Genomic DNA, 22,814 nt, shown 5'->3' with positions numbered 1-22,814 from the left:
TCATAATAGTCAGTCTTCTGCAAATTTTCTCTCTTTCTTTGCAATTTTTGTGTTAAGATTGTGATTTTCTTTTGTTATCTGCTTCGTTGAACTATGTATAACATTGTAAATAAATTATCTCATATTCATGTTTAATTATTATTGAGAAACCTAATTATTCCACTTATTGTAGTTATTTTAGATCAATTATTTGAGTGTAGCTTGTTACCATTGCCTATTGTTGATCTATTTACTATAAATCTTTATTAATAGTTATACTTTTTTACGCAATTTTTCTCGAAAACGAGGTCTTATTTACCATTAATCATGTAGACGCCACGGTTTAAGGCAATCCAGTTAGAGGAAAGTTGTATGGATGAAACCATGTATCAAATTCGTGGTTATAATGTCAGATAATGGAGCAACTAATCTTTTATATAATTTAAGAGTTGTTTTTTAAACTTCTTGAATGGAGAAATTCTATGCATTCTTTTTTTTTTCTCGCTACTGACACTTGAAAAAGCAGCTTTCAAGGGCTAATTGCAAAGAAAGCAGTCGCAACCGGGGATATCTTCTTCCTGCACTGCGGGTGCCCGGAAGACCCTGGATATAACCAAGAAACACCGGCATAAAGTCTGCTGCATCTGAACCCGTCCCAGGTCATCTGTGCGGGGAAGGGCGGCAAAGTCCGAGGCAAAGCCCAAAAGAAGTCTCAGCTCGCCATCCTCCTATTGTTTGATCCAATATTGACCAGGGACGAGCCTCGAATTCCATAGGTCCTTGGTTTGACCTCCTTAACAGGGGTCACCTTGCTTTTAAGAAAGCGGACCGCTCGGCTAGGGCGCGCAAGAGGAGCTTCCAGTGACTTGTTAGGGCTGTCGAAGCTCTGCCCTTTACTTTGCCCCGTGAAGAAGCAGCACCAACAGTCAGCTGGAGCGGAGATGGCATATTCAGGGCTAGGAGCCATGAAGTAACTAGGGCAACGGGAAAAAAAAAGAATGAGCTGGTCAACTTCTCCTCAGTTCTGTACATGCGCCATCAAAAACCCACTTCAGCAACTAGAACTCCTAACTCCTAGCTGCCTATCGATCGCCTTAATCCCATTTCTGGTAGGAAATGGTAAGGGCGGATAGCAACATTAACCACGATCGCCCTAATCCCATTTCTGGTAGGAAATGGTAAGGGCGGATAGCAACATTAACCACATTAGCTACATTAAGAAGGAACGCGACCCCCAACCCCATGGGGGAGAAGTTTACAAATAACTTCATTTTAGTAGACTTCATTTTTCTTTTTTTTTTAATAACTTCCTCTAATTTTTTTTTTTTAACAAATAATAACTTCCTCTCTGACTTCCACTACTCTCACCACATCACTTGAAACTCCAATCCTTAAATTTTCTGTGTTTTATTTAGGGGGAATAATATCCACTTCTCCAATCTTTTTTCAAAAAAAATAAAAAAATAAAATAAGATTACTCACTAAACCTCTTTTGCTTACTGGCTGAGTTTTCTTCTTTTTGTTCCAGTTAACTCCTGCCGATTCGTTCTTGGCCGATCTCAATGAGTTATCAGATAATGAAGCTGATGTTGTGGTAAGTTTATCAATTTTGGTTTTATTGTTGTTCTACTCTATGTTACTTGTGCTTGTGTTGGGCATGTTCCAAGTGTCGAAGTGGTTACTTTGTAAAAAAAATATCATGATTTTGGCTCAAAATGAAATTTCTAATTGTCTACCATATCCATGTTGCAATGTTAAGGATACTTAAAGTGAATGAAGAGTCCAATTAGCGTAGTCTACATTTATTGTTGTTTGAGCTCAGTGTGTGTGAATAGTATGTAGTTAATTGGATTTAGCAAGTACAATATGATTTGTTGAATTACAATGCCAAGGTAGTAGGAAGAATGATTACAAGTCATTTTAGCAGTTTGCAATTTTAAATTTTAGGAAAATTCTCAATGGTGATCCCCAACTTTTGCTACGCACTAATGGTAACCCTCTTGAAAATTAATTATACAAAATGACCTTTTTAAAGAATTTTATCCCAAATATGACATTTGATTAGGGGAATTTTTACCCTGCCACGTGGACCAATCAGGAGTTGCCATGTGGCATCCACGTGGACCAATCACATGCTGTCACGTTTTGCCACGTGGATCAATTGGAGCTTGCCACGTGCCACCTCGTAAGAGGTCCAGACTGGACCAATCAGACCACGACACGTGGCAGACTATCAGCTGACAAGAAAGCAGCCTCTGACGGCCCATATTCCTAGGCAAAGGGCCCAATCAGTCCTAGGTTTCATAAAACCTAGTGTTGGGCACAGTCTCTCAGACTATAAATAAGGTGTTTCTCCCAAGGAAACACCTATTCACAAATTTCCAAACACATTTACTCTCAAAGCAGAGAACAAGTCAGTCACCTGACACCCCAAACTGAGCAATTATACATTGCAGATTCTCTCTTGAAACCCAAGGGAGACTCTTTACTTTCCGCACTTAAACTCCTCAAACACGTTCTAACTTGACCGTCAGAGGCGGAGCTCCCACCAACAGGAGTCTCCGTTATTTTGCAGGTACAGGCGTCCAGAGGTCAGTCTTGGAATTGTAACTCTCCCGCAGGACATCAAAAAAACCCTGAAACATTTGGCGCCGTCTGTGGGGAGAGTACTTTTAAGATGACTTCACAAGAACCTGTACCAATTCTAAGTGAGAAGCGGCCTATAGTTGAAGTCCGGGTCTACTCAGACCATGAGACAGATGACGACTATGAAGTCGTCACTCATACGGCCCCTGACGGGTCCCTCAGGACACGGCGTATCCGTCCCACCGAAACGAGGGAACGGAACACTGACCTGGCCGGGCCTAGTGAAACAGTCGCCCAGCCGACTGGTCCTCTTCAGGTGGTCGAAGGATCCGCCCCTATCACTAGAAACGAGCTCATGACTCTCATGACAAGTTTCAAAGGGGAGATTAAGGATCTCATTGCGGAGCGTACGGCTGTTTCTACCAAGGAACAGTCGGCCAAAAATCCCTCTCATTCTGGGAGGAATAAACCGGTCAAAGACCGAGAGGCTAATCCTTATCCCAAACCACGGGAGGGACGACATCCTTTGATAAATCTGGCTAGGCTTCAGATTCCTGAGCCAGGAAAGGGGAAAGCCATCCAACATATTCAGCCGGATGGTTCCAAGAAAACATATTCCGATGCTCGGATGATAATCCAGCAAAAGAGAATATGCAACTGTCGGAGTCGGCTTCTACGTCGACCTTCAACGATAGCTTTCAGAACACCTCCATGAGGTATTCTAATCTACATCAGGGAGGTCAGACCAGCGACATGTCCGCCCACTTTACCCCTCAAATGTTCCAGGCGGCCCCGTATATGCCTCAACAGCCATACGGGTCGTATGGACAATATTACGTGCAACCTACTCCCTTCGGAGGGCAGGCGACACCTAATGTCCAGCCTATGGAATGGCAGCTTCGGCTGCAAAGACTTGGGGAACAGCCTACGGCTTTCTCTAAGGAAATCACCGAAGACGCACAGCCGGCCAAGGTAAAAAATGTATTGGTTGGCACCTATAATGGTACCACCAATCCTGAGGACCACCTTATGGCATACACCAACCTCATGTACCTTTAGGGGTTGGATGATGCTACCTGGTGTAAATGTTTCCCGGCCACCTTGAAGGGTGTCGCCCAGCAATGGTTTGGCAACTTGCCAGCCGGGTGTGTAAATAAATTCAGGACGCTTGCTTACTTGTTCGCGTCAAACTTCTCAATGAATATTCCTGCTAAGAAAACAAGCCTCGATCTAGGGGCAATCCAGCAAGGAGAGAAGGAAGGGCTACGCTCCTATGTCAGGTGCTTCAACCTTATGAAAATTCAAATTCAAGGGTTGTCTGATGAGGTAGCCTACAAAAACTTTTTTAAAGGTCTGAAGGACGGGTCGGCTTTCAAGTTTGACCTCGTCAGAAAGAGGGTTGCTACCCTCCAAGAAGCATTGATGGAGGCCGACGCCTATATACAGGCGACCGACCTCTGCAATGTTGGAAAACAGTCGGACTCAAAGAGGTCTGACAAGAAAGAAAGTTGGCCTCAGCAGCTGGCTAAAAAAGAAGAGAAGAAAAGAAAGCAAGTCTGGGTGGCTGAGGCTTCTGAACAGCCATCCCAGAAGAAAAAGAAAGAAGGGAAGACGTACTCCCCGAAGTACGAATTTAACAAAGACTGTTACTCCATCCTCATGGAGATAAAGGACCGGGTCTCCATTGAGAAGCCGGCCCCTATGAAAGGTTCCGCCAACCCTAAATACAAATGTCGAGCAGCCCCCTAAAAAGAAGCCCAGCTCTGCTAATAGTTCGGATACGGATGAAACCTCGATCTATACAATAGCAGGCGGCTTCGCTGAGGTGGCCCGACCATCAGGGGTAACAAAGACTACATCCGGGGCCTTGATATTAATTCAGTGGACGGACAGGCGTCCAAGGACCCCTTCCCCGAGGTCATCATTACTGAAGAAGACCGGGGTCAGGTCAGAAGACCGCATGATGACCCCATGGTCATAGAATGCAAGGTGGCCAACCAGAAGGTCGGCCGCATTATTATTGACACTGAGAGTATGCACCAGGTCTCTCATCCCTTAGTAGGATTTGGGGGTGGTGTAGTACATCCGGTGGGACGAATAGACCTACCCGTCCGCCTGGGCGAGAAAGGGAAGGGACGCCATATGGTGGTCCGGTTCTTGGTTGTTGAAGAACTGTCGGCCTATAACATGATTCTGGGGCGTCCTACCCTTAACAAATCCAAGGCTGTCATCATTCCATCTCTCATGCTTCTCAAGTTTGAGAGGGACGATGGAACAATCGGCTCCCTACGGGGAGACTAGAAAATGGCAAGGGAGTGCTATCCCTTTGATGTTAAGCCCACTGCGGTCGCAGATAGCCCCAGTGGAGAAACTGCTGATTATGATCTGATCAGGGAAGCCGCGCCTTCCACAACAGCAGCCGGTAAGAAAAGAAAGGCCAACCAAATGGTGGCCGACAGAAAAAATAAACAATAGCAATCACTGACTGGCCAAAGGCCGGATGAACTCCGTCCTCAACCGACTGGTGAGCACATGGACATTGTCCTAGATGACTCTCGTCCTGACCGAACTGTCAAAGTTGGGACGGCTGCTTTTGCTGAACTTGGTGCAGACCTGCACCACTTGTTAAAAGAATTCAAAGACATTTTGCCTTTGAAGTGGACGAGATGCCAGGCATCAGCCCGGATCTAGCCGTCCACAAACTTGCTGTGGATCCTAAAAAGAAGCCGGTTAGGCAAAAGAAAAGGAACCATGGCGAGGAGAGAAGCCAGGCGGCAGCTGCCGAAGTTAAAAAGTTGTTAGACGCTAAGTTCATTCGGCCTTGCTACTTCTCGAATTGGGTTGCCAATATAGTTCTTGTTAAAAAGCCGAATGGAACCTGGCGCATGTGTGTGGATTACACAGACCTCAACAAGGCATGTCCAAAGGATAGTTATCCTCTCCTTAAGATCGACAGTTTAGTCGACTCTACAGCTGACCATGCCTTGGTGAGTTTCATGGACGCGTATTCGGGCTTCCACCAAATACCCTTATGGAAGAAAGATCAAGAAAAGACGGCTTTTGTCACCGATCAAGGGTTATTTTTCTATACTGTGATGCCATTTGGTTTGAAGAATGCGCCTGCTACCTTCCAGAGAATGATTAATACGGTCTTCTTTAATCAAATTGGAAGGAATGTGGAGGCGTACATTGATGATATGATAGTCAAATCCAAACTCCGGACGGACCATCTCACAGATCTCCGAGAAACATTCGCCACACTCAGGCGGCACCATGTCATGCTCAATCCTAAAAAATGTTTTTTGGTGTTGAGTCTGGGAAGTTCCTAGGATTTTTGATTGATCAAAGGGGAATAGAGGCGAACCCTGAGAAAGTACAGGCGGTCATAGACATGCAGTCGCCCCGTACTGTGAAAGAGGTTCAAAGGTTAACAGGTTGTCTAGCAGCATTAGGGAGATAACTCAGTTGGTCAGGCGACAAATGCCTCTATTTCTTCCAGGCAATCAAGAAGAAGACTATGTTTGAATGGCAGGCAGACGTAGAGGCGGCCTTCCAAAAGTTGAAAGAACACTTGCATTCTTTGCCAAGGCTGGTCAGCCCTCTGTCGAAGGAAGTGTTGTATATGTACTTGGTTGTCTCTGATCATGCTCTCAGTGTCGTCCTCCTTGCTAAAAGAGACGGCTGTTAGCTCCCCGTCTACTTCATCAGCCATGTTCTGAAAAATGCCGAGTTAAGGTACCCCATGGTTGAAAAGTTTGGTCTGGCCCTCTACATGGCAGTTAAGAAGTTAAAACCTTACTTCTTAGCGCATCCGGTCGTGGTCTACACTGACCAGCCAATCAGGCGGCCCCTAACAACCATGGAATCCTCTGGCCAAATGATCAAATGGGCTATCGATATTCAAAGCCTTGAAATATCCTTTGAGCCAAGGAAAGCAGTGAAGGGACAGGCATTTGCTGACTTCATTGTTGAAATGACTAGATCGACTGTTCCAGACAATTTAGATCAAGTCTGGAAGGTCTATGTGGACGGGAGCTCCACAATGAACGGCTGTGGTGCAGGCGTCATATGCCAGTCCCCGGAAGGGGACAAGTATGATTATGCACTACGCTTCAAGTTTCAAGCCTCAAACAATGAGGCCGAGTATGAAGCCCTACTAGCCGGCATACACATGTGCAAGGCACTCTGCCGGATACTTACCCAAAAATAACTATAATGAAGAAGCGTGCGTCTAACTTTGAGATGCACCAAGGGGAACTCTTCAAGAAATGCTATCTACAACCTCTTCTGAAGTGTGTGACCCCAGAAAAGGGCCGAGAGGTCCTTGAGGACTTGCACTCAGGGTTCTGCGCCTCCCATATAGGCAGAAGGGCACTTGCAAGAAAAGTCAGGCGGCAAGGCTACTTTTGGCCTACCCTGGAAGCAGATGCCATGGAGATGTTTAAAAAATGTGACAAGTGCCAAAGGTTTGGCAAGCTCATTCATCGTCCGGCCATTGATCTGACGGCTATCCATAGCCCGGTGCCATTCGCCAAATGGGGCATGGACATTCTGGGCCCCTACACGCCTGCAGCAGGCGGACGGAGATATATTTTAGTAGCAGTCGACTACTTCACCAAGTGGGTAGAGGTCGAGGCAGTCAAAGGCATAAAAACCAAAGATGTCATCTCCTTCATTTGGAGAAATGTCATCACTCGGTATGGGGTTCCCATGTCTATGGTCTTTGACAATGGACCTCAATTTGAGACGCCTGCTCTCACAAACTGGTTGGAGGACCAAGGAATCACTCACTGCTTCGCATCAGTCGGCCGTCCCCAAGCAAACGGCCAAGTTGAGGCTTTTAACAAGTTGATCTCTGATGGCATAAAAAAGAAAGTTGAAAGTGTCGGCAGCCTTTGGGCTGACGAGCTATCGCATGTTTTGTGGTCCATCAGGACGAATGATAAAGGGGCGAATGGTGAAACTCCATTTCTTATGGTTTATGGGGCCGAGGCTGTCCTACCAATTGAGCACTATGAGCCGACTCTTCGAGTCATGCTTTATGACAAAGAGGCCAACTGGGAGGCCATGCGACTAGCATTGGATGAACTTCCAGAACGCAGGGGCAATGCAGCCCTACGCCATGAAATTTATCGTCTAAGAATGACGAGAGCTTACAATAACAAGGTACGTAAGTGGCTCCTAAAAGTGGGGGACTTCGTACTTCGAAAATTAGAAGCAGTCAGAAGGGCCAATGAGCATGGAAAGCTAACTCCCAACTGGGATGGTCCCTACCGCATCTATGAAGAAGTTAGTGGCGGTACCTACCGTCTGGAAACACCAGACGGCAGGCAACTAGCCAGAACTTGGAACGTAGACAACTTGAAAAAGTACTACTTCTAAGATTTGTAAATTTTGTAAATTGTTTTCATTTCAATAAGAATTTACAATTAATTTTTATCAAATTTTCTAAGTCTCCCTACTGGGGAAAACCGCCTGTATTACAGACGGTCTTAAGAGTCCTCTCAGAAGGGCCATCCGCTTTTTTTACAGTCGGTATTATGAGTCTCCTAAAAAGGACAATCCGCCTATATCACAATAGGCCTTAATAAGCCTTCCCCATGGGGCAAGCCGCCTGTTTAAAGGCTGGACGATCAACCTTGGGCCCATAGTCCTTTTAATATTTAAACAATACATCTGTCCCACCAAGAAAGCAGGCGTCTAGCGACATCCATCCGGGTGAATTCGTCGCAGAGAGCAACACCCTTCCGGGTGGAACATTGCTCTATAAACAAAAACAAACAGCCCACCAAAGTGGTCCCCTGAACCTCGAGGTCGTTTGACATGAGACAAAGATAAACGTACCGCTATCTTTGAATTCCACGCCGTAGACAGTTCAAGTCTGAGTCGGAAACCGACTGAATTTGCTTAGGACAAGAGCAGACGGCATTCAATTGAGTAAATAGCCAAGCAAAACTTGGCGAATCAAAGGGGATCATGCGGCCTCCGCCGCCTGCTTTCTCTACTACTCAATCAGGGGCATAGATGGATCAAATCTCAAGATTTATCCAGAGCCTATCCTTAAAGAAAAAAAAAAAAAAAAAAAGTCTAAGAACCGCCTGTTTTCTGAAAAACAGGCGGTATCAGACCACCTATTCTTTAAGGCCAGGGTAACCGCCTCTTTTTTTGGAGAAAAAATGGCTCCTGACCACCAACCCTTCGCGCAAGTTAAAAATCGCTTGTTATTAAGTAATAAAGTAATAGTCGCCCTATTTGGGTATAATAACCAAGCAACACTTGGCAAATAAAGGGGAAACGAGTGGCCATAGCCGCCTGTTTCTTCTAATTACTCAAAACCGTGGCAGATATTGGGAACCTAAATGGCAAAAATTAAGCCACCTGTTCTTTAATAAACAGCCGGCATTTGGCCCCCTGATTCCCAACCTAGGGGGTTTGACTAAAGCCACCTATCCTTGATCAAAACAAGCGGCTGTCGACCACCTTTTCTACGAGAGAACAAGCGGCCCCTACTACATTTACTAGGATTAAAGTCACCTGATTCCTAACCTAGGGGGTGTGGCTACAGCCAAGCAGGAGGCGGCCGTCCACTTTTTCTATTAAAACATGCGGCCTATTCTTTGAATAGACCATGCTAAGTGAGAAATTGACTCAAGTCATAGTCACCTTATTCTAAGGAATGTGATTTAAGCCGCCTGTCTTCGTTCCAAATAGGAGGCAGCCGACCGTTTTTATCTACGAAGTCGGTAGTCTAGATTAGCAACTGTTCCAAAACAGGCGTCCAAGAAGACAGGCTACTGATGCATCAAGTAGACTATCAAAACTTGGTTTTTTGTGCGTATGAATAAAGCTGAATATCCGCCTGTTTAGTGCTCGACTGGACGACTGGTCTTGGGTGAAAACTCATCCTCATAAAACCAGTCGCCCATCCACCCAGGGGCAATAACATTCGGCATAAAACGCATTCATAAAAACTGAAAGGGCTAACCATACTTAGCAAAATTAGCAACATGCAATAATTCAAAGAAAAACCGACAAAACTGCTGGGTACTTGATTAATTTAGCCGACCTAAAGGCCGACTAAAAGAGTTGACATTGTTGTTACAACCCTGACCCCTTGGTTGGGTAAATGAAACATGCGGCACGCAGGCCGAAGAAAAGTTGACAAAAAACTTAAAAATCTAAGCAGGAGGGCGTGCATCAACAGCCGCCTGGTCTAGACCTTCGGACCTAGACCTGGACGTCTACTCCTTTTCAGCATTCACCCCCTCCTGTGCCGGCTCCTCCTCGCCATCCGCCTCTTCCTCTTACTCCGACTCCCCAACAGTGGAGTCGGATTCCTCGCCCTCGGCGTCCTCATCGCCGCCTGCCTGCCCCATAATCTGTTTGTTGTATTCATCAGAGCAGACGGCGAATTGGCTCTCCCATTTGTCATAGCCAGTGTCAGGGAAGAGGGCGGCTCATGTCATCTTCATGATTTGCTAGGTGAGGTCCGCCTCTTGTTTACCCAGGCGGTCCTTGAGCCTATCGACCCGCTTGCGGAGTTCCTCGGCATCTTTCTCCGCCTTCTTTAGAGGCGCCATCTCCTCTTTGAGGTCATGGACGGATTTCTCAAGCTCCTGGATTTTCTTCCTGGCCACCTCTAAATCCTACTTGACCTGCAAAGTGGCCAACGCCTGATAATACAGAATCTCAGTGGTCAGGACCTCGTTTTGTGCTATTTGAAACATAGCTTTATCAGAGTTAGAGGCAGCCATTGCCTTCGCAGCTTTTACCTCTTTGTTTTTGCCATTGATGGGCTTGCGGAGGCCGTATACTCGCAGCATGGACTGCAGTCAGCCAAAAGAGCAGTCGTCAGCAAAGCAGGCGACTGGGTATATGAAAAGGACAATATAAATTCTGCTAAGTATACCTCGGCGAGAAGGGCGAGGATGGCCTCGAGGTTAAGAGAGTCGAATCCCTTCACAGCGTCCCTATCCTCGGCAGGGATGGCCTTCAACATGGCCTTGGCCATTTGAACCAGATCAGGCTCCTCAGGGGCGCCTCTTAAAATCACTCTTGGTTAGTAAAAACAAGTGAAAACAAGCCACCTGTTTTCAAGAAAAGGCGGTCACTCAACACAGTTGGGAAAATTAAGGGTTACCTCTAGTTGCCTCCCTGTCTCTTGGAGGGCGACTGCTTCCAGGAGTAGTCGGCATCCTTCCCCCAATTAAGGGGGTCCTTCCCTGCCTTTCCATAGCAGGCTGCCTGGCATTTCCAGGAGAAGTCACGTCCCCAGCCGCCTGTTTTCTTATTTTTGGATCAGGATCGGACGAGGAGGAAGGACGAGGAACGATTCCCTACAAAATGCAGCACTCAAACAATAAGCCCCAAACAAGCGGCAAGCAATAAAAGAGTTGTGTTGAAATTGAACAAGACTCACCTTAGGCGCCTGTTTGGCAGGCGACTCCTCGGTTGTCCGCTTGCTCAGTATGGCGGCGCAGAGTAGGGCGGTTGCTTGCTTCGATGCCAAGATCTTTTCCATGGCTTGGTCTGCAAAATAATAAGATCAGTTAGACACAAATCAAAAATCAGCATAAGTATAGCAAGGCACATAAAGCAAACAGCCTGCTACCTCTCGGCATCTCAACGCTAAGGCCACAGGCGGCCAGGTATACCCCATCGTACAGCCACTTGTACTTTAGGATATAAAATTTAGGGATGAATTCCCTTAATCCTGTGTCTGGGTTGGCCTGTACGTAGACCTTGAAGAGTCCTTAGTCTAGGATCTCCTCCTTGGCCTTTTGAGGAACAGGCGGCAGGTGAGAGCCGTCTGTTAGGAAAGGTGGATTCCTGTTCCACCTATTAAATTTTTTGTTTTGGATTTTGTTGGGGCTAGAGACTATGAAGAAGGTGTTCCGCCAGTCCTTCCATTTGTTTTTCTTCCCCATAGTCATCAAGTAACCTTTATGGCTATTGATTTGGTACCAGCCGGTACCGCTTGATTTAGGGGTCCTGCTTAAGTAGTTCATATTGGCAAACGCTTCAAAACTGGCGTCCACCCCATTCATTTCGCAGGCGGCTACGCACCCCAAAATGTTAAACCAAGAGTTGGGGGCCAACTGCCAGAGGCCAAGCTGGTATCCGTCTAAAATCCTCTCTACAACCGGATGTAGAGGAAACCTTAAACCAGCCTTGATGGCCGCCCCATAGCAGACAAAGCACTCGTCCGCATAGCTAGCCGCCTCTGGCCAGACGACTGTATCCTCAGGATCCGGCACAGAAAGGATGTAGTCAAATAGTCGACCCTAAAGCTTGCAAGCTTGTCAAACATAGTCTTACGCCTGCCTGTCGGCACATGGCAGTAGTAGGCGGTATGCGACTCTCTTCGGGATGTAGCCGGATCCGCCCAGTCGTCCCCCTTATCAATCGCATGGCTTGCTCTCGCCTCATGAAGACGAGAGTGCTTTTCCTCGGAGTCGGCAGAGTACCGACTAGAGGTGCTGGTTTTTGAATCGCTAGAGCTCTCGGCCGGACCAGCCGCCTGCCCAGACAAATCTATTGATAGAGGCTCGTTCTCAACCTCCTCCCCGGATTCTCTCAAAATGGAATCACTAAGGGTACTAGGAGTACCAGGCGGCAGGTCCGAGAGCTCCTCCCGAGAGAAAAAGGAGTCGTCCGAGTTTGAATACCTTGTTGTTCTTTTGGTTCTGGCCATGGTGTCCTGCACAGACACAGAGACAGTCGGACTCCTAGTTCGCAAAGGGTGGTCCAGCAATGGGCAGTCGGCACTCCTAGTTCTAGATTCAACAGTCCCCGGTGACCGGCTGATCACTAACATAGGTCGTGTCGGGTGCTTTGAGGCTACCATTTTCTAAGAAAAAAGAAAAAACAAGGAAAAAATGCAAGAGAACAAGAGGTTACCTTGTAAAAAGTCTGGAACGTCTGAAAAGGTTAAAAAGCAGTCAGCCCGAGAGAGCAGTCGGTCTCTAGAACAGTCGTTCTTAGAAAATAGTCGGATGTCTCAAGGGTCAGAGCAAGCGTCCTCTTGGTTGTCTGAAAATTTTTGGAATCTTTCCAATGATTGGGACATCCCCTATTTATAGGGGGGTGAATTCCGAAGGTCACTAAAAAAAAAAAAGAAAACGGTAAAAAATTGTTAGCCAATCCTGGTGTGACATCTGTCACAGGCGCCACGTGACACGCCACGACACCCCTGTGAGGGGCAAATGATTAGGAGAATTTTTACCCCGCCACGTGGACCAATCAGGAGTTGCCATGTGGCATCCACGTGGACCAACCACATGCTGCCACGTGTTGCCACGTGGACCAATTAGAGCTTGTCACGTGTCACCTCGTAAGAGGTCTAGAGTGGACCAATCAGACCACGACGCGTGGCAGACTATCAGCCTGACAAGAAAGCAGCCTCTGACGGCCCATATTCCTAGGCAAGGGCCCAATCAGTCCTAGGTTTCATAAAACCTAGTGTTGGGCACAGTCTCTCAGACTATAAATAAGGTGTTTCTCCCAAGGAAACACCTATTCACAAATTTCTAAACACATTTACTCTCAGAGCAATTATACATTGTAGATTCTCTCTTGAAACCCAAGGGAGACTCTTTACTTTCCGCACTTAAACTCCTCAAACACGTTCTAACTTGACCGTCGGAGGCGGAACTCCCACCAACAGGAGTCTCCGTTATTTTGCAGGTAAAGGCGTCCAGAGGTCAGTCTTGGAATTGTAACACTCCCGCAGGACATCAAAAAAACCCTGAAACAACATTAATGAGTGTTTTTTTATTTAAAAAATTAAACTATGGTTAGACTTTTACTTTAAAAAAAAAAAAACAACCAGCCACCTTCACCCAGCCGTTGCCACCTCCTTCACAGTCAAACAGCCAGTGCGCCCCCTTCACCATCAACCAGCCGACGACACTAGCCGCCGCCGCAACCTTTACCTTCAACCTTCAACCAACCACCACCACCACCTCTACCCTCATTCTTACCCCAACCTTCAACCAGCCGCCACCACCACGTCTACCCTCATTCTTACCCCAAGCCAAAACCCCCCACCAGACCAAGACCCGACACCTCCTTCAGACCTAGAACTAGACCACCGCTCCTCCTTCCACCATAGCCCATAACCCTCCTTTTCTATCTCCTCTGAGTCTTCTCTCCGCCAACAACAACCTGAAACCACCCCACCTAGCTACCCAAATCTGAAAGTGATTTCGGTTCAGGTGGGGGTTACTGGGTTTGGTTTTCAAGCGAGGGTGGTTTCAATTCATCTAGTGGCGGGTGAGGGGGATGGGAAGGGGGCAGAAACTGGTCAAGATTTGGGGCGTTCGACGGTATAAAATGGTTGTGGGGTTTGGGTTCGGTGATCTAGGGGTTTGGGTTCGGCGATCTGGGGGTCTGGGGGTGGTCATCGTTCCAATTTCGGCAGTCTAGAGGTGGTCAGGCAGTAGGTCGCCAGCAGTGAAAGGGAAGGAGGATAGGGTGGCTGATTGGTGGAGATGGTGGTGTGGGTGGATGGGTTGGTGGTTGTTATTTTTTTAAAGTGTTATTTTTTAAAAAAAAAATTAACCATAGTTAATTTTAATTAACTATTTAATGAAATAATGTTATTAGGGGGATAAAATTCTTAACTAAGGTCATTTTGTATAATAAAAAAAAAGGGAGGTTACCATTGGTGCGTAGCAAAAGTTAGGGATTACCATTAAGAATTCCCCTTTCATTAAAAAAAAAATGCAATAATGGGGGAAATTAGCCACTCCATTGATAACCAATTAGAAAAACTCTTCACCCTACTGAAACAAACTCTGAAAATTTCCATGAAAAAAACCCATATCACTAGCTATATAATTCTTAGCTCTCTCCCTTTTCTCTTCCTTATGATTTACTTTGAAATACTTTTTGAAAAATCATTAACAAAAACTTTCAACTTCAAAACTCCTCTCTCATATTCCCAAAAGTTTAGGAAAATTTCTGAGGAGTTGATAGATTATCCATTTCCAGCTTTAATCTACCTCTTCCTCCTGCGCGTACTAGATTTCCTTGCTGCTACCCTGACCATTGTTCTGTCATCGAAGATGTACGAAGACAGTCCTGTGTCTGAAACCATCAGCCTCAAAGAATTGATCGTAAGACAATCCATCATCAGCAGCAGAGAAAGGTTGAAAGGCGCATTTGTTACATGTTTGTATGCTTTGTTTCTTTCCACTTGTCTTTCACTTGGATTCATTCTGCTAGTATTGAGCTACTACAGCTTTGGTTCAAACTGTTATTACCTGAATTTTACACTAGTCTATGTGCCTGTTTTTAATGGATTGTTGCCTAAGTACTTGGCATTGAATGCTGTTTGGAATACAAGTGTGGTGGTTTCGGTCTTGAAAGAGATTCATGGGATTGATGCGTTGAACCTTTCGTTTTACCTGTGCAAAGGGAATGAAAAGCTCGGAGGAAAATTGATGCTGGTTTTCCTTGTATGGGGTTTTGGTCTAAGGATTTCTTGCATGTTTTTTGATGATGGGAAGATTGGAGTTATAGGGAGAACTAGCTTGCTTTGGTTGGCGATTTTGATCAAGTGGATAGCGTGTGTTTTGTATTATCATCACTGTAAGGGGAGTAAGGCTTTAGGAAGATCGGTCACTTCTAACAATCGCTTTGATGACAAACACCCTCATGAAGAAGCTAAATTAACCACAATTATGGTTTCAGACGGCGGATTACAGACAATAAGAGCAGACGCCAATATTGCGGATGATTAAGATGAGGAAATCCCTCCAAGAAGTTGCTAAATTGGTGTATATTGTATCCCTTAATTACCTATCTAATCTCAAACGGAAATTAATTACAAATTATCTGTGGTTTATATTGTATCTTCTGGTATTATCTGTGGTATTAACAAGTGTCTTAGAGACTGAAAAGTTCAATGGTGCAAAAAAATAGAGATAAGGGGAGTATAAGTTTAGACATGTTCTTAGGGAAGCAAACTTGATAAACAGGTTATTTAGATAGATTTGATATTGCCATTATAGACAGATATAGAGATAATTAAGAAAGATAACAATCAGGAAAAATGAGTTAAGTTGCTAGTTTTTTTTTTTTTTTTTTTTTTTTTTTTTTGGTTTGAGACAAGTTAAGTTGCTAGTTTGCTACTGAAGAGAGGTCCAATTTGGGTAAAATTTAGGGAAAAAAAAAGGTATAGACAAGATATGAGAAATTTTAGACATGTAAATGTACTTTTATCTTTATTCAAAGGAAAACTCTAATTTAATCAATACGATTTGACTCTTGTATGTAGTTACCACTAGCTTCCAAGAAAAAGTTAATGTAAGATGGACAGCAGAAGTTATGTTATGGCAACATGCACTCCAAACACCATTCTTGGCAGCCACCACTTTCGACCACGCATGCTGCAAAAGTTCATAATCCATCACAAGCAACCATGATCTCAATTCCAGTCTCTGAGATTTTAACTCAAATGATGGGCCGATGCCTAAAAGCTGTCTAGGATCACCATTTTGCTATACTAGGTCACTAAGCAACAGGGATGCTGCAAGTCTACAACTCGAGAGAAAATGACAGAAACCCAGGGAGAAGCTCACCAACTATAAAGTATGGTATTATAACAAGTAAACATGAACACCAGAAAAAACATCCTTGTCCAGGTAGCAACCAAAAATGAGAACATATAATGGGAAAAATAAAGAAGATAACACTAGCAGTAATGACAGTCCTCAGCCTAATCTCCAGCTTTTTCTGAGAACAGCTAACGTTACTCGTTTTGTTTCTTCTAAGCCTGCAAAAATAAGGACAGTATTAGAAAAAAGGTACACAAATCACAGCTTTGCATACAGATTGATAGCAGATAGCAAGGCTTCAGTGATCAAAAGAGCATTTCACTCCAGGATACCAGAGTTCCAAAACAGTCAATAATATTGAATTACGGTAATCAGCCTGAAAAGCATCAAACACAGTATCAATATGCTAGAAACGCATCTGGCTCAAGGCTACAGACACTAATAGTACGTTCCTCCATCCCTCAGTCCTCAGCCTCTCCAGACACCGAGATGGAAGCAGGAGGTAGAAGAGAGTACAAGTGAGCTGTAGGATCAAACACATCATAAAGTGGTGGACACCTATCCACTAATAAGTTAGAACACGCATGCGTGCATAAAGCCATGTATAGTGAAAGTTGAAACCAACCTTGCTAGCGATGTTGTTTGAGAGCCAGTCCAGACCCTCGTAAAGTCCTTCTCCAGATGTGGCACATGTGCTCTGTATGTACCTATAATTACAGGAGCAGATAGAGATTAGTCAATACAGAGCAGGGCGTCTGTCAAATTAGTGAAAAAGTAACTAAAAAGAAGCAGAGAAATGCGACGACATGCAAGTCGGCTGAAGATAGAAGAAACCAAAGAGGCAGAGCTTACCAGTGACGTTGACGTAGAGAATGGAGGCCAAGCTTATCAGTAATCTCAGCAGCATTCATTGCATTTGGAAGATCTTGCTTGTTAGCAAACACCAACAAAACTGCATCCCGCAATTCATCCTACAAATATTCAAATGTGTAAGAAAGACCAATGCAATCAGGATTCACTCATTTTCAGTGGACTAACTTAATAAAAACACCCATTTGTACAGCTACAGAAAAACCAAGAAAGCCAGAGAATAAAAATCCACCTCGTTTAACATCCTATGCAGCTCGTCCCTAGCCTCAACAACACGGTCACGATCATTACTGTCAACCACAAAGATGAGCCCTTGGGTGTTTTGGAAGTAATGTCTCCACAATGGACGAATCTGAAATCATCAATAAAAATTTAGAGGGTAGGAACCAAAAAAGGGCATAATCCAATCACAGATGATACAAAAACAATAAGAAAACAATTTCAATCTTTTTCTTATGCTGCATACAAGTAGACAGGTACTAAAATGCCAATTTTTGGGTTTAGGGAAGTACACAAAATCATCAACAACAGAGTGAATGTATATCATAGGCCACATGGGATCAATAACCCACACAGAAATTAAGTATGCCACAGCCTAAAAATCTGGCATAACAATTAACAAATCGGTAAGCACTAGTATTTTCCCAAGCTCCTTAGTCCTGATGGTGGAGGCGAATAGGAAAGTAAGAGAAGAGAGTGATAAGACCTTAATTTGACCAGAGGACCCTTATATGCTCTCATATTTCATGTCATCTTGTGAGAAACAACAAAAAGATCAGGCTGTCCGATACGAAAATGTGGTAAGGGAAAACCCACCTTATACCATCTTTGAACAATCAATATTTTCTTCCCCTTGCCCCCTCCCCTGCCTCATTACTCTAGCTAGCTTATTGGAAATTTGGGCAAATTTAATCCGACAGCTTCACAAATAATCCTACACTGGCTCACTGTAAACATTAGCAACCATCCTTCTATATGACTAAAATTGTGATGGAATACATGTCTCCACAAATGATCACAGACAAAAAAATGCAAGTAAGCAAAGAGTACTAGGGCTGGAAAAAAGGGGGGAAAGGGAAAAGACAGAAGAGGCCAGCAGTCATACTATCTCTGTTATCTATTATTGGCCTTAACACCAGCTAGCAAGTCAAAAATGCACTTGGGTTCAAAATTAAGAATCAGCACATTAACATGATTAAAACTGTGCATGGCCACCAGCCCACCATGAATAATTGCTAACCTTCAACAATGAATTTAAAATTTTGTTCTATATATGGTAGTTACATGTTCTTGCATCAGGTATATAAGGGCTTGTTTGGAATAGTTTTTTGTTTTCAGTTGTCTTCATTTTTTTTTTTAATAAAAAACCAAAAATAGAAAGCTAGAAAAAGTTGTTTTCATTATTCAGTTGTCAATTTTCAAAATTATAATGATTTTAATATTTTAGACACATTTTTGCTTTATTTAATGACATATATGAAATGATTATAAAAACCAAAAAAACTACCGCGATACGAAATAAATACTAAACTTTGAATGATCCAGATTAACTCTTAGTTTGTCCGATTTACCTTTTAAAATAATTTTATCAAAAAAACAAAAATAATTAAAAAAAAATAATAAGAGAGATGAGATTAGGGTCAATAGGTTCAAATAAGGACTAAAATTCAGATAGAGGCTACTAAGTTCAGACAATAGTTTTTCAGGTGAAAAATTAGCCGCTGTTGATCAATCAGATACTAACCATGTGTTTGCTAAAGAATGTGAGGATGCTTTTAATGACAAATTTACACTCCCACTTCACCAAAGTCAAAGCGATCAGTTCCAAAAACATTTACATTTTTTCATAAGAGGCAAGAAGAGCAAAAACAATGAAACTGCTACTTTATCCCAGGCAACACTCATATCCTAGCCAATGTAAATTAGGAAATAACTAAACAAGAAATGACAAGGTAATAAATTTAATCCTGTTCAATCTCTCCCCTCAACTAATGTAGATGATCTGACCACATAAGCAAAAACATGGAGTCAAAATCATGACATTGAGGAACGGTTGCTATACCATTTGAGCATAACTTCAAAAGGTAATATTTAGGCCTCAAGGAAAAGTAAATTATAGATATGTCCATGCCATGCAAGAATTTAATATAAGACTTAAAAAATAGCAACACATGATGATATCAGATAAATAAAGTAGACAGGACTTGCCTTGTCTTGACCTCCGACATCCCACACGGTAAAGCTGATGTTCTTGTATTCCACAGTCTCCACATTAAATCCTGTAAACACATAAGAACAAGTTCCAAACACATTATACACAGCCGAGTATATGCAAAAAGCATCAACAAGTCCAAGACATAAGATCAGACCAATACCAAAAAACTAAACCAGATATGCCAGGATAGTTCTTTTTAGGAGTGTTACAAGGAGGACAAACAAAGGATAAAAAGTCACTTCTCTTTTATTACAAAAAATAAAGGGCAATATTTCCTTGCTCAAAATTTAGAAAAGCTATACATTTTAAATGTAAAAGATATGATCCTGAATCACAATAAAATACAGAACTTGTACACAGTAACCGTCAACAATAACGAGCAGTGTTGTGAAGGCAAATGGTTACATGAGTGTGGTGCTGGTTATTTAGCATTCCAGAAGCCATTTACCAGGCAAAGTCATTCAGTGAAGCTTGCAATAGAGGACTTAAAATTCCGAAAAAGTGGAAAAACGTCAAAAGTTTGCAGTGATTAGGCCACAATTTCATCACGAGGACTACACTAGTGAATGAAAGGGAAACCAGGGAAAATCTCTAAATTGATTTACCGTGTCTAAACATATCGAATATAGTAATATAAAGGGGAGACAATGACCAAAAGCAAACACGCTAGTCATGGCAGGTCAAGTATTTTATGAGCATAGTACTACTGCATAATCATCACAATACCGAAAGAAATTCAATATGAACAGAATCCACAATATAATCATCAAAAGTTCGAAATTAAAAAATCTAGAGACATACCGATGGTGGGAATGGTGGTGACAATCTCTCCCAGCTTAAGCTTGTAAAGAATTGTAGTTTTACCAGCCGCATCGAGACCCACCATAAGGATTCGCATTTCCTTCTTGGCAAATAACCGGCTGAACAATTTGGTAAATGATAGCCCCATATTTCACCTAACAGATCCAATCGCAGCTCATCAAACACATTTTCCCAACAAATCCAAAGTCCATTAATCAAATCAATCACAGTTCTCTTCTAATTTATTCAATTACAAAATTTCACGATTGCGATTACAAAAATTAAAATCAACAATAATTCCAAAGTCAGCGATTAACCTAAGCAACAAAATTCAATCAAGCAAACCACAATTCAAATACAGATTGCATCAAATAATCGAGATATTAATAATCGCACAGAATCTCACCGAAATATCCAATCACAAATCAAACAACCAGAATAAAAAACTATATACTTGAAAAAATTGAAATCGAAAAGCGATAACAAATCGCGATTCCACAAACAAACAAACAATAAAGTACTGTACAAAAATCAGAAGAAAAGCGATCAAATCATAGATCGAAAAAAGATGATAAAAATTGAAAAGGAGACAAAATTGACGATCAGATCTGAAGAAAGGGAAATGAGTGGAGACTTACGAAGAGGAGAGAGAAAGGAGAAGGAAGAAGAGAGGGAGGATCTGAGAAAGCTGAAGCGTCCACGATCACGAGGAGGTGAGGAGAGAGAGAGAAAAATAAAAGAGGGAAGATGAGAGGAGTATATAAATGCTACCCAAAAGTTGTCGACGTAAAAGACGGACGTTTCGGTTTAGATCTGTCATTTCGTGTGTACGTTCGTTAGTCACTATAACTTGGACGGAATGTTTGATTCCACTTGCTACTGGTTTTGCCGTTACCTTGTATGAAGTAATCTCGTGTAGTCGTGTGATGTATGATTTTTGTTTGGAAAAATTAACAAGAATAATCTCAGTCTCAATTTTGCTAGATTCGTCCCAAATGATCCCAATTTTATTCGATTTGCCTAAAATTTGACTAATTGAGCATAAATCAAGGAATTGGGTTAATTTAGGAAGTCAGGAAAAATACTTTGATAAAGGAGAAATTAACTCTTTTGAAGCATAACTTAGGCCCTGTTCTTTTGAACTTCTGAACAGAGCAGATCAGGGATCAACAGAGTAGAGCAAATTTCAGTTGAGCAGAGCAGAGCAAAACAGATTTTAGCACAGCAGATTTCATTATTATTATTATTATTATTATTATTATTATTATTATTATTATTATTATTATTATATCTCAAAAACAGACAAAGTCATACAACCTACAATAAATTAGTGGGAAGTCGAGATACAATCTGGGCCCCCACTCCTCTAGCTATAGCAAAGTCTACCCTAGTGAAGATATAAGCTGCAGCACGAGCCCCAATGTCTTACGTCGTCAAGAACCTCTGAACCCGCTTCAGCAACGCAACATTCTCCTTCTCTAATTCCCCAAGCGAAGAAAAGGAGAAGGGAATGAAACCATATCCAATCACCCGACAACTAGCTTCATACTTCACCCGCTTTCGATGAGCCGCATCAGCCATAACCCGTCCAGGAACAAAGTCAGATAGCCCTGTCTGTGTCAAAGGAGAAGACCCTATTAAGTCCACACATACATCTACAGGTCTGAGGGCCCCGTCATTCCCTCCAAACAACCCTATGTCAACCTCCTTTCTTGCTGAAATCTCATATCTATAGCAAATATCAACAAGGGTATCCCGAACAACATTATGCCGATGTTTAATACCCGCAATACCAGCACACGACACCGCGTGATCACTGAAAATATCCCTAGTAAAAACCCGAGAACAAGCAGAGCACGGCGTCGAGATAGAGAACAATGGAACACCCATCCGGTAGCACAACACACATCGGTAGGTCTTTGCGTTCATCTTCTGACCCAACCCAGAAATAGGGACTGCCCAAAGCCAAGCAGAGGTGTGATCTCCCTACTACGATTTCCACAATGCTGATTGCCGAGGAGACAAAGAAAAGGCGAATTCTGCAGAAGCGGTAACCTTTGTGAAATATATATCTGCCAATTTCTTCATGAGTTTAGGGGCAGCGACCTCACTAGGAGTACTCATAATGTCAAACTCCACTGTTCCATTAAATAGACTCAACGCATCTTCTAAGGCTCGTCCAAAACCAACAATGCTAGTATGTCGTAAAAGCTTTGTCTGCAACCCAGCATACTGCAACCGAGAAGCAAGAAAAGCATAATGACGAACATCACCTGCGGAATATACCCCTAGCCCTCCAAACGCAAATGGTAAGGTGGCAAGCCGTCATTGCCAATCGCCAAACCCAGGCCCCGAAGCAGTAACAATACGCTCCAAGGAAGATCGAAGAGCCCCGTCGAATGTGCGCTGAGCCGTCTCAAAAGTACTAAGAGGACAAGCACGCAATGCAAAGTAGAGTTTAGAAACTCCGGTACATGCCTTAAGTAACAATAGCTCACACTGAGGATCATCAAGCATAGCAACCTTATCCATGAGCGCAATGGTCTTGGTCACCTTCTGCATCACAAGCTTACACTAAAACCGAAATCGGAACTAGCGGGACCACCAAGTAAATTAACACCACACAAAGGTCGAGCAATATTAGGCGGAAAAACACCCACAAGCTTGCTTCGAAGGTCTTTTTGTAAGCCATAAAACTTCAGTTTTTTCCACATTAAGATGTAACCCAAAACAAGATCCTTCCTCCATAACCAACTGCAGAACCTTCCCCACCACCAATGTGTCACCAATAATAGTGTCGT

General features: G+C 43.3%; 2 protein-coding genes across 2 annotated transcripts; one reads left to right on the top strand and one right to left on the bottom strand.

Moving 5' to 3' along the window:
* The first annotated feature begins 13,344 nt into the window (after positions 1-13,344).
* Positions 13,345-15,539, top strand: LOC110718271. Its single transcript, XM_021897108.1, has one exon. It carries the CDS (start codon positions 14,298-14,300, stop codon positions 15,309-15,311), a length of 1,014 nt encoding a protein of 337 aa, XP_021752800.1. The 5' UTR covers positions 13,345-14,297; the 3' UTR covers positions 15,312-15,539.
* Positions 15,540-15,972: 433 nt separating this feature from the next.
* LOC110718272 (ADP-ribosylation factor) lies at positions 15,973-20,793 on the bottom strand. Its single transcript, XM_021897109.1, has 7 exons — positions 20,652-20,793; positions 20,014-20,168; positions 19,206-19,276; positions 17,230-17,349; positions 16,980-17,098; positions 16,753-16,834; positions 15,973-16,345 (listed from the first exon to the last, which is right to left on the bottom strand). The coding sequence occupies exons 2-7, from the start codon at positions 20,159-20,161 to the stop codon at positions 16,340-16,342; spliced, it is 546 nt and encodes a 181-aa protein (XP_021752801.1). The 5' UTR covers positions 20,162-20,168; positions 20,652-20,793; the 3' UTR covers positions 15,973-16,339.
* Between the last annotated feature and the right edge of the window lie 2,021 nt (positions 20,794-22,814).

This window comes from Chenopodium quinoa, unplaced genomic scaffold (assembly GCF_001683475.1).
Source record: "Chenopodium quinoa cultivar QQ74 unplaced genomic scaffold, ASM168347v1, whole genome shotgun sequence".
NCBI classification, from domain to species: domain Eukaryota; kingdom Viridiplantae; phylum Streptophyta; class Magnoliopsida; order Caryophyllales; family Amaranthaceae; genus Chenopodium; species Chenopodium quinoa.
Note: the sequence above shows the minus strand (reverse complement) of the source record. Positions and strands in the feature narration are given on the sequence as shown.

What these genes read in the sequence shown, in the direction of transcription:
- LOC110718271 (XM_021897108.1), top strand. Translation starts at nt 14,298, where the DNA reads ATGGGGGAAATTAGCCACTCCATTGATAACCAATTAGAAAAACTCTTC.
- LOC110718272 (XM_021897109.1), bottom strand. Translation starts at nt 20,161, where the DNA reads ATGGGGCTATCATTTACCAAATTGTTCAGCCGGTTATTTGCCAAGAAG. An exon ending in TGCATAGGATGTTAAACGAG is followed by an intron (nt 17,099 to 17,229) that starts GTGGATTTTTAT and finishes GAATATTTGTAG; the next exon opens with GATGAATTGCGGGATGCAGT. An exon ending in TCTCTACGTCAACGTCACTG is followed by an intron (nt 16,835 to 16,979) that starts GTAAGCTCTGCC and finishes CTGTAATTATAG; the next exon opens with GTACATACAGAGCACATGTG.